This window comes from Nycticebus coucang, chromosome 3 (assembly GCF_027406575.1).
Source record: "Nycticebus coucang isolate mNycCou1 chromosome 3, mNycCou1.pri, whole genome shotgun sequence".
NCBI lineage: Eukaryota > Metazoa > Chordata > Mammalia > Primates > Lorisidae > Nycticebus > Nycticebus coucang.
In genome coordinates this window covers 65,152,254-65,163,742 of record NC_069782.1, presented here as the reverse complement: position 1 = coordinate 65,163,742, position 11,489 = coordinate 65,152,254, and the positions used below count along the sequence as shown (strand labels likewise).

Here is an 11,489-nt window from a genome sequence, read left to right as displayed (position 1 = left end):
CTTGAGTCCAAGAGTTTGAGGTTGCTGTGAGCTAGGATGCCACGACACTCCACCCAGGGCAACAAAGTGAAATTCTGTCTCAAAAAATAATAAATAAATAAAAGTTTATTTAAAAAACAAAACTACAAACCTTTCCCTATTGGCTTAAAGAAAACTCTGGGACCTCAGATGGGCTTGGTTGCCAAATGTCCTTACTGTGTGGCTTATAGTGTGTGACTGTCCACTCCCTCCTTTTGTCACCTAGGAGTGCAGTGGCAGAATCATGGCTCAGTGCAGCCTTTAACTCCAGGGCTCAAGCAATCCTCCTGGTTCAGCCTGCCAAGTAAGTTGGGACTACAGGCATGTGCCACCATGCCTGGCTATTTATTCTTTTTTTTTTTTGGCAGAGAGGAAAGGGTCTTGCTATGTTGCCCAGGCTGGCCTCAAACTTCTGGACTCAAGTGATCCTCCTACCTTGGCCTCCCTTGGATTACAAGCATGAGTCATCATGCTCCACCAGACCTGCGACTTTCTGAGCTTTGGTTTCCTTATCTGTAAAAGGAGATTTAATTCCAAGAGCCCGTAAGGGTATTTAGCAAAGGTGTCTAGCCCACTATAGGGCCAGTCACTGCACTTTACAAACGCTAACTCAAGGTCGGGTGCAGTGGCTCACGCCTATAATCCTAGCACACTGAAAGGCTAAGACAGGTGGATTGCCCAGGGTTTACTGGTTGAAGACCAGCCTCAGCCAGATCTAGACCTTATCTCTCAAAAAAAAAAAAATAACTGGGCGTTGTGGCGGCTGCCTGTAGCCCCCGCAGCTACCTGGGAGGCTGAGGCAAGAGAATCTCTTAAGCCCAAGAGTTTGAGGTTCCTGTGAGCTATGACACCACCGCACTCTACCGAGAGGGACAAAGTGAGACTCTGTCTCAAAAAAAAAAAAAAAAAAAAAAAAAGAAAGAAAATGGAGCTGGGACTTGAACCCACATCCAGAGTCCGCGCTCTTAACTACCCTGTGTTTGCTAGAAGCTCTGTTTGCATAGCTGGGGAAAATGAGATGTTTACTGCTGGGGGCGGGTTCTAGATGCGCATAGCAGCTTCCAGCCGGTCCAGCGGTCTACAAGTCCCTCCCCAGGCTCGGCCCCGCCCCGTCCCGCCCAAAGCTGCCCCTCCCCCGCCGCCTGGGCGGAGCTCCAGCGAAATCCGGTTGGCTCCGGGCGGCGGCAGCAGCGGCTGTGGGGCCGGGGTCGCGGCCAAGGCCAGACCGCAGCAAATTCTGAGGCCGAACCCTGGTGGGTGGCACCCCTCTCCCCCAACCCAAGGTGACCCCCTGGGAGGGAGCGCACCCCTCACTGCCTGTCGGTGTTGGAGCCGGTCGGAGGGGAAAGAGATTTAGGGGAGGGACGGGGGGCTGGAGAACAAAGGCGGAGTTCCGGAAGACGCCTGTGCTCTCTCCCCTACCCAGCTGGGCTCATTGGGGAGCTCTATTGGGGTGCGGGCCGTGCAGGGAGCCCAGCTGGGGACGTGCGATTGGACCATATGGTGATGGGGGAGCGCCCCTGCACTGGCTGGAGTCCCCCAAATCCAATGAGGGGAACCGAGCCTAGAACTCCGGGGCCAGGTTTGAGGGAGGGTCGGCAGATGGTCTGGAAGAGATGGGAGACACTGACAGGTGGGCTGAGGCCGGGGGTCAGGTGGGGGCCCCAGCTTGGCGGCCCTGCTCAGCATGGTGAAAGGTTTCCTGTCACTTCTCTTCCCCTCCTTAAACTCGTTCTCCCGGAAAACGGGGTGGGGCCATTTGAGTCCTCGTTTAAAATGGAAAAAAATCCCAAAGGCAGTTGAGAAGTAACTTTGCCAGGCCTTCTTCCCTGCGTGCCCTCCATTGATTCAAGGGTAAGGAACCTGCTGCTTTCTGATTCCAAGATCTTTCTTTCTTAAGCATCAAAGGAGACCAAAAAAAGCATCTTTCTCTGCTGCACTCCTTTTAATATAAGAGAATTTGTTTTGTAAAATTGGAATTCAATCAAAAGACCATATTTAAGGACTTAGAAGGCCACACAGGTTCCCCACCCCTGCAGCCTTAAGACAGCTGGGGAAACTGAGGGCTGGGGAGGGGATGAGAGTTGAAGGAGCACCCTGGACCCAGATGAAACTGAATTTGGAGTGTGGGTGGATGCCAGCAGCCCATTCCAGTGGGATAGCTTATCTGGAAGGGAAGGACCAGGGGTGAGGGTGGGGATGCTGGCAGTGGGGTTATGGGAATTAGGTGGCTGGCATAGTTTCCTTGGACGTGAGGGCTCTCATTCCTGCCTCTGTGACCTGGGTCTTGGGCTGGGTGAGTCAGCCTTGGTCAGACAGAGACAGGCCCAGCCCTTTTGACAAACAGAAAATGGCTGTACCCATTGTGCGGGGGCAGGTATTGCTGGGCTTTAAACATGGGCCACACCAGAAACTGCCCCTGGGGTTAAGGGAAGGGGTTAAACTCAGCTTGGGTTGGGGCAGTACAGGCAGTCCAGTGGTTCACACCTGCCAAAGTCAACCCCCAGGCCCTGTGTGTGTGGGGGCTCTTTCTACCTGGCAATTCCCCCCAGCTCACTCCTGGGCTACACCAGCTGCTCACAACAATGGGGCAAAGTCCACACCTGCAACTTCTGCCTGGTTCCTCTGGAGCTAGAGGAGGTACCCTAGCTCTTGAACCCTCCATGAGACTGCAAGGGGCTTCCCTGCTCCCCATCCTAATAAAGACTCAAATTTGCCAGAGGGTGTGAAGATTAAACAGTAGTCACATAGATTGAGCATCAACTGTATGCCAGGCACTGTCTTGTGACTGTTACGTGTGTTAATAACCTCCCACTGGAAGGAATTGGACTGTGTGCCCAAAGGGTAGGCTTTCTTATGTCTTATTCAGAGCTGTGTCTCTTTGGAGAACAAGGCTTAGCAGAGTAGACACTCAATAAGGGTCGAATGAATAAAGAAACTCATTTTAGCCTCATATCCAAACACCCATTCAGGAAGAGATTATGACAAACATCTGATTTTTCAGAAGAGGACATCAAGGTCCAGCAAGAGCAAGTGATGACATCCAGGATCTCCTGGTTTCCAAGTGGCAGAGGAGTGATTTGAAACCAAGCCTGGTGTATAGGCACCGCGGGTGTTACTAGTGTTTTATTCCCCTGCAGGGCTCTAAGGATTTCAGGCCTCCCTCCTAAGGAGATTCCTTCCAAAATGGCATCAACTGGAGACCCCACTGCAGGCCCACGGGATGCAGCAGACCAGAACTTTGACTACATGTTCAAACTACTCCTCATTGGCAACAGTAGTGTGGGCAAGACGTCCTTTCTGTTCCGCTATGCTGATGACTCCTTCACACCCGCCTTCGTCAGCACTGTGGGCATTGACTTCAAGGTCAAGACTGTCTACCGACATGACAAAAGGATCAAGCTGCAGATCTGGGTGGGCCAGGTGGCAGTCTATGGCGAGGGATTGGCGGGGGTTCCTCCAGGGAAGTTCATTGGAGGGTTCCTGGGTGAGGGACACAGCCCAGAGTTGAGTTGGGTTGGGGGAGGATTAAAGAGTGTGTGTGTGGGAGTTATCTATGAGTTGAATTCATCAGGATGAAGAGACATGGCCTGCCCTTAGGGGTGTTGGAAAGACAGCTCTATTCCTTTGAGTCAGAGCAGGAAGAGAGACCCTAAGAACTAAGTACTAGCTCAAGGCATGGGGAAGAGGTTTGGGTGCCAGACCTCAGTGGCAAGCCCAGGGACCCTCCCTTACCTTCAAACACTCCTCCCCCTCCTTCAAACCAGCTACAGGCAGCAATTATCATGGTAATAAAAGCACCAAGGTCAAAATGGCACCCTCTGATGCAGGTGGCTCTTGTGGTCATTAAGTTGGCTCTTGGAAATGAGAGGGACCCATCAGTTTATGAGAGGCCACTGACCCCTCAGAGTTTGAAACCCTCAAGGGCCTGGCCATATCTGCTCCCCATAAGAGGTCTCTTAAAAATGCATCCATGCCGGCTTGGCACCTGTAGCACAGTGGTTATGGCGCCACACACATATACCGAGGGTGGCAGGTTCGAACCCAGCCTGGGCCAGCTAAACAGCTGCAACAAAAAAATAGCCTGGCATTGTGTTGGGGGCCTATAGTCCCCTCTACTTGGGAGGCTGAGACAAAAGAATTGCTTAAGCCCAAGAGTTGGAGGTTGCTGTGAGCTGTGATGCCACAGTAAGACAGTCTCAAAAAAAAAAAAAAAATGAGTCCATGCCTCTGTGATCAAACTGGGACTGTGAGCACAGGGTGGTGCCACTCTTGAATGGGTAGAGCCCTCCAGGGGTGGGGTAGAGAACTGGGTGGTTTCTAGCCACCTGACACTGCTGTTTGCCCAGGACACAGCGGGCCAGGAGCGCTACCGTACAATCACCACAGCCTACTACCGAGGAGCCATGGGCTTCCTGCTTATGTATGATGTTGCCAGTCAGGAGTCCTTCACGGCTGTGCAAGACTGGTGAGTACCTGTTGATGCTGACCCCCTGCCTTCTAGCCCCCGGCATATGGCTCACAGCTGGCAATTCTACAGGGCCACGCAGATCAAGACCTACTCCTGGGACAATGCCCAGGTCATCCTCGTGGGGAACAAGTGTGACCTAGAAGACGAGCGTGTTGTGCCCGCTGAGGATGGCCGGAGGCTCGCCAACGACCTTGGTTAGTGCACAGCCTAGGCCACAGGCCCTGGGTATCCCCACCTTCAGGTCCAATATTCAACTACAATCTACCTTTTGAGTCTTTTTTTGTGTGTGTGTGGTTTTTGGGGGCTGGGTTTGAACCCACCACCTCTGGTATATGGGGCTGGCAACCTGCCTTTGAGCCACAGGTGCCACCACTTTTTTTTTTTTTTTTTTTGAGACAGAGCCTCAAGCTGTCACCCTGGGTAGTGCCACGGCATCGCAGCTCATAGCAACCTCCAATTCCCGGGCTCAAGCAATTCTCTTGCCTCAGCCTTCCAAGTAGCTGGGACTACAGGTGCCCACCACAACACCCAGCTATTTTTTGGTTGTAGTTGTCATTGCTGTTTGGCAGGCCTGGGCTGGATTCAAACTCGCCAGCTCTGGTGTATGTGGCTGGTGCCTTAGCCGTTTGAGCTATAGGTGTTGAGCCTACCTTTAGAGTCTTTACCCAGAAAAATACGCATACATATGCCACCTGCCCCATTTAATTTCAAGGGATCCATCCATGGGAATTTCCTCTGCCTCACTGCTTATGTTTTGTGAACCCAGCAAAACTGTTTCTTGAATTTCTCCTACAGACGTCCTACAATGTGCGAAGTGTATAGTGTAGACCAAGTTGAGGCACTGTTAGTAGGAATCATAACTTAGAATCCCACCAAATGTCTTACATTGAGGAACCAACAGGGCATAAAATATCTTCACGTATTTGTCTACTATACAGCTGTGAAGAAGGATGAGGGATGTTCTTTATGTTCTGATATGGCAAGATCTTTGGGATATGTGTAAAAATCAAGTTGCAGAATAGTGGTATGGCTGCTTCCTTTAGCTAGGGTTTGGCAAACCTATGCTTTTTTTTTTTTTTTTTTTGAGACAGTCTTATTTTGTCGCCCTTGGTAGAGTGACATGGCGTCAGCTCATAGCAACCTCAAACTCTTGGACTTAAAACTCTTGCCTCAGCCTCCCAATTAGCTGGGACTCAGAGGCGCCTGCCACATCACACAGCTATTGTTATTTATTTATTTATTTTTTAGAGACAGAGTCTCACTTTATCACCCATGGTAGAGTACTATGACATCACAGCTCACAGCAACCTCGAACTCCTAGGTTTAGGCGATTCTCTTGCCTCAGCCTCCCAAGTAGCTGGGACTACAGGTGCCTGCCACAACGCCCGGCTATTTTTTTGGTTATAGTTGTTGTTTGGCGGGCCGGGGCTGTATTCGAACCTGCCAGCTCCAGTGCATGTGGCTGGTGCCCTAGCCACTTGAGCTACAGGCACTGAGCCAGCCACCTTTTCTTTTTTTCTTTCTTTTTATTTTTTATTTTTTATTTTTTTGTAGAGACAGAGTCTCACTGTACTGCCCTTGGTAGAGTGCCATGGCGTCACACGGCTCACAGCAACCTCTAAGTCTTGGGCTTACACGATTCTCTTGCCTCAGCTTCCCGAGCAGTTGGGACTACAGGCGCCCACCACAACGCCCAGCTGTTTTTTCTTTGTTGCAGTTTGGCCGGGGCTGGTTTTGAACCCGCCACCCTCGGTATATGGGGCCGGCGCCCTACTCACTGAGCCACAGGCGCCGCCCTTCTTTTTTTTTTTTTTTTTAATAGAGACAGAGTCTCACTTTATCACCCTTGGTAGAGTGCCATGGTGTCACACAGCTCACAGCAACCTCCAATCCTAGGCTTAGGTGATTCTCTCGCCTCAGCCTCCCGAGTAGCTGGGACTACAGGCACCTGCCACAATGCCCGGCTATTTTTTTTGTTGCAGTTTGGCCGGGGCCGGGTTTGAACCTGCCATCCTTGGTATATGGGGCCGGTGTCCTACTCACTGAGCCACAGGTGCTGCACCAACCACCTTTTCTTTCTTTCTTTTTTTTTTTTTAGAGACAGAGTCTCATTTTATCACCCTCAGTAGAGTGCCATGGCAGGTTCACAGCAACCTCCAACTCCTAGGCTTAGGTGATTCTCTCCCCTCAGCCTCCTAAGTAGCTGGGACTACAGGTGCCCGCCACAACGCTCAGCTATTTTTTGTTGCAGTTTGGCTGGGGCTGGGTTCAAAACCGTCGTCCTTGGTATATGGGGCCGGCATCCTACTCACTGAGCCACAGGCACCGCACCAGCCACCTTTTCTTAATAGTAAATATTTTTAGCCATACAGACCTTGTGGCAACTACTCAACTCTGTGTGAGAGCAACCACAGATGATGCATCAAAGAATTGGCAAGACCATCTGTCAATAAAACTTTATTTACAGAAATAGGCAATGGAAAGGCCAGCTGCAGTGGCTCGCACCTATAATCCTAGCACTCTGGGAGATCACGGCAGGTAGATTGCCTGAGCTCACGAGTTTGAGACCAGCCTGAGCAAGAGCAAGACTCTGTCTCTAAAAAATAGCCAGGCATTGTGGTAGACACTATTGTAGTCCCAGCTAGCCAAGAGGCTGAGGCTGGTGGATCACTTGAGCCCAGGAGTTTGAGGTTGCTGTGAGCTGTGACGCTACAGCACTCTACCGAGGACAACATAATGAGACTCTGTCTCAAAAAAAAAAAAAAAAAGGCAATGGACCAGGATTGGCCTTGCAACCCTGCATTAGTGTATAAAAAGGGTGAGAATAAGAATGCATACTTATGTTTGCCTAAAGGAACTCTAGAAGAACACAAGAATGTAATAACAGTGGTGACCTGTATGTATCTGAGAACTCTGGAGGCCTGTGCATCAGGGTGATGGGAGGGGAGCTTTTCAGCGTCCCTTTTAGAATCAGGTAAATAGACTGTCTAGTCAAAATTTAAACTATAAGAAAATCTTGGCTGGCCGAAGTGGCTCACACTGATAATCCTAGCACTCTGGGAGCCTGAGGCAGGAGGATTGCTTGAGGTCAAGAGTTTGAGACCAGCCTGAGCAAAGTGAGACACCTGTCTCTACTAAAAATAGAAAATTAGTCCAGTGTTTTGGCAGGTACCTGTAGTCCCAGCTACTTGGGAGACTGATGTAGGATGATCACTTGAGCCCAGCAGTTTGAGGTTGCTGTGATCTATGATGATGCCACTGCATTTTAGCCAGGGCAACAGGGGAAGACAGTTACACATACACACAAAATAAATAAGAAGAAAAGAAAATCTTGTTCTAGAGTACACTATACCCTGTGCCTCCCCAAAAATATAACCAACAAAGTTCTAGATCCTGGAGCTGGAATCCAAATCTTCAACCCCGTGTGTGACCTTGGTAACGGCGCCTCCCCCTCTGTGCCTCTGTTTCTCCAGCCAGGAAAAAGATGAGAACTTTAACTGCTTCATAGGTCTGTTAAGGAGATTCCAGGCGGTGCCTGTGGCTCAAGGAGTAGGGCGCCAGTCCCATATGCCCGAGGTGGTGGGTTCAAACCCAGCCCCGGCCAAAAAAAAAAAAAAAAAGAAGGAGATTCCATAAGCTAATGCCTATTTCTGTGTTAACTTGTATGGTTTCGTGATCTTGCATTGGTGCCTTTACCTCCCTCGGTCTGTACTTCCTTATTTGCAAAATAGAAATACTATTAATAACAGCCCACATCATCCAGGTATCAAGAGGGTTAAATGAGTTACTGTGTACGAAGCAGTTATAACAGAATCTGGCACACTTTTTGGTGACTTAGCTTGTATGCCCACCCTGGTGTTTTCTGTCATGTTTCTCACTAGTTCTGTGCCCTTACTGGTCCAAACTTCAAGATTTTTCTCAAAAGTGTTGTCTTCCATCTTTGCCTTAACCTGAGCCTTCCCCTGAGTCCCAAACCAGCATTCTTGTTCTAAAATCCAGAAGGCATAGGCAAGGAACAAGGTGACAAGTCATTCCCCACCTGCAGTTCTTATCTCCCCATGTTCCCTAGTTGTTTCTCCTACCAGAAAAATGTTGGCTACTTTTTGTTTTATACAGACAGTCCCTGCTATATACATTTTTCCACTAAATAATGTATCCTAAAAATCCTTCCCTATCAGCCCCAGAGCATCCTCACTCTTATGCAGTTGTATGCTATTCCACTGCAAATTTGTTTTATTTATTTATTTAGACAGAGCCTCAAGCTGTTGCCCTGGGTAGAGTGCCGTGGCATTACAGCTCACAGCAACCTGCAACTCCTGGGTTCAAGCGATTCTCTTGCCTCCCAAGTAGCTGGGATTACAGGTGCCTACCACAATGCCTGGCCATTTTTTGGTTGTAGCTGTCGTTGTTTGGCAGGCCCAGGCAGGATTCAAACCCACCAACTCTGGTGTATGTGGCTGTCGCCTTAGCTGCTTGCGCTACAGGCTCTGAGCCTATTTGTTTGTTTTAGAGAGAGGATGTCACTCTGCTGTCACCCAGGCTAGCATGCAGTGGCATCATCATAGCTTGCTACAGCCTCAAACTCCTGGGCTCAAGCAATCCTCCTGTCTCAGCCTCCCAAGTAGCTGGGACTATAGGTATACAATCATGACTGGCTAATTTTTTTTTTTTGGTTTTTGGCCGGGGCTGGGTTTGAACCCACCACCTCTGGCATATGAGACCAGCGCCCTACTCCTTGAGCCACAGGCACCGCCCCCTAATTTTTTTTTTTTTTTTTTTTTGAGACAGTCTCATTTTGTCACCCTTGGTAGAGTGCTCTGGCATCATAGCTCACAGCAACCTCAAACTCTTGGGCTCAGCCCAGCACCCATAGCACAGTGGTTACGGCGCTAGCCACATACACCGAGGGTGTCCGGTTTGAACCTGGCCCGGGCCAGGTAAGCAACAATGACAACTCCAACAACAAAAAATAGCTGGGCATTGTAGTGGGGGCCTGTGGTCCCAGCTACTTGGGAGGCTGAGGCAAGAGAATCACTTGGGCCCAAGAGTTTGAGGTTGCTGTGAGCTGTGGCACCATGGCACTCTACTTAGGATGACATAGTGGAATTCTGTTTCAAAAAAAAATAACTCTTAGGCTCAAGCGATCCTCTTGCCTCAGCCTCTCAAGCAGCTGGGAATATAGGCGCCAGCCATGCCTGGCTGTTTTTATAGGGATAGGGTCTTGCTCTTGCTCAGGCTGGTCTTGAACTGATGAGCTACCGTGCCCAGCCTACAACTGGCTAATTTTTCTAATTTTTTATATATACAAACAGGGTCTTGTCTATATGCAGGCTCGTCTCCAACTACTAGCCTAAAGCAGTCTTCCTACCTTGCCTCTCAGAGTCTTGGGATTACTCCAGCCTTACTGCTTATTTCTTTAACTTGTTTTGCTTTTGTCAGCCATGGAGATTATTTCTAGCCTTTTCATCTGACAAACACAGTGGCAACAGTAATTTTACACAGATTTCTTTGGCCACACGTGCCAAAGAAATCTGTCAGTTGTGGGCGGCGCCTGTGGCTCAGTGAGTAGCGCGCCGGCCCCATATGTCGAGGGTGGCGGGTTCAAACCCAGCCCTGGCCAAACTGCAACAAAAAATAACCGGGCGTTGTGGCGGGCGCCTGTAGTCCCAGCTGCTTGGGAGGCTGAGGCAAGAGAATCGCTTAAGCTCAAGATTTAGAGGTTGCTGTGAGCCGTGTGACGCCACGGCACTCTACCTGAGGGTGGTACAGTGAGACTCTGTCTCTACAAAAAAAAAAAAGAAAAAGAAATCTGTCAGTTGAATTTACAGAGGCTCTCAACACTTTTTAAAAAATAACTTTTCTCTTGAAACACGGACCAAGGAGTCTAACACGTGCGCGAGTCAGGGGCTCTGAAAAAATAACTTTTCATGTTGGAAAAGTTCAAATACATATGGGAGTATAAAGGAATGCATAATAGATGCCCATGAAACATTATCCAGCTTCAATGGTTGTCAACATCTATTCAATCTTAAATCATCTATTCCCCCCAAAATATTTTTCTTTCCCTAGAGTAGAGTATACTATAGTTCTGTCAATGAGCACTTTGCAGGCCAGGTTGTAATCCCAGCACTTTGAAAGGCCAAGGTGGGAGGATCACTGGAAGACAGGAGTTAGAGAGCAGCATGGGTAACATTTCTAGATCCCGTCTCTACAAAAAATTTAAAAAATTAGCTGGGTGTGTTGCACACCTGTAGTCCCAGCTACTTAGAAGGCTGAGGCAGGAGGATTGCTTGAACCCAAAAGTTTTTCCAGGGAATTTCCCTAGTGAATATAATCAAAATAAATTGAGAACACAGACTGTATGAGGCACAGCCACACATGAATAAAGAAATATCACATCTGCTAGATAGTGGAGCAGCTTTGCTGTCACAAGGCTCAGAGTAGGAGATATGAGTTCATGCCCTACCTCTCTGCCTTTCATTCATTCACCCATTCATTCCTTCGGTCATTCAGCAGTTTCCAAGCACCTGCTTGGTGCCAGGCACTGGGGCTGCAGCCACAGAAGGAAATCCTGTCCACTTGGAGCTGGTGTGCTAGTAGCAGAGATGAATAGTAAAGAGATAATTACACACCTAATTATAATTCCATTTTTATAGTGCAATGACACAGGGATAGAGGCCCATTTATCTTGCACTGTGTATATGGGAAATGTAATGGGTGTTTCTTTCTTTTTTTTTTTTTTTTTTTGTGGAGTTTTTGGCCGGGGCTGGGTTTGAACCCACCACCTCCAGAATATGGGGCAAGTGCTGTACTCCTTTGAGCCACAGGCACTGCCCAATGGGTGTTTCTTTTGTTTTGTTTTTTAGACAGGGTCTTACTTTGTCACCCAGGCTAGAGTGCAGTGGTATCATCATAGCTTACTGGCACCTTTAAGTCCTGGGTTCAAGTAATCCTCCTGCATCAGCCTCCCAACTAGCTGGGACTACAGGTGCCCAACACA

The 11,489-nt window shown here is 49.0% G+C and overlaps 1 protein-coding gene across 3 annotated transcripts in view; it reads left to right on the top strand.

The window, feature by feature from the left end:
* The first annotated feature begins 244 nt into the window (after positions 1–244).
* Positions 245–11,489, top strand: part of RAB3D (RAB3D, member RAS oncogene family) — a 53,508-nt gene continuing 42,263 nt past the window's right edge. The window contains exons 1-4 of one of the 3 annotated variants that reach the window (XM_053583311.1): positions 245–322; positions 3,159–3,441; positions 4,368–4,486; positions 4,559–4,683. In XM_053583311.1, the coding sequence (XP_053439286.1) occupies positions 3,205–3,441; positions 4,368–4,486; positions 4,559–4,683 (481 nt within the window). In that variant the 5' untranslated portion in view covers positions 245–322; positions 3,159–3,204. Of the gene's footprint in view, positions 323–1,139; positions 1,272–3,158; positions 3,442–4,367; positions 4,487–4,558; positions 4,684–11,489 lie in introns of those variants that run through there. The other 2 variants (XM_053583310.1, XM_053583313.1) reach the window with 2 other exon arrangements.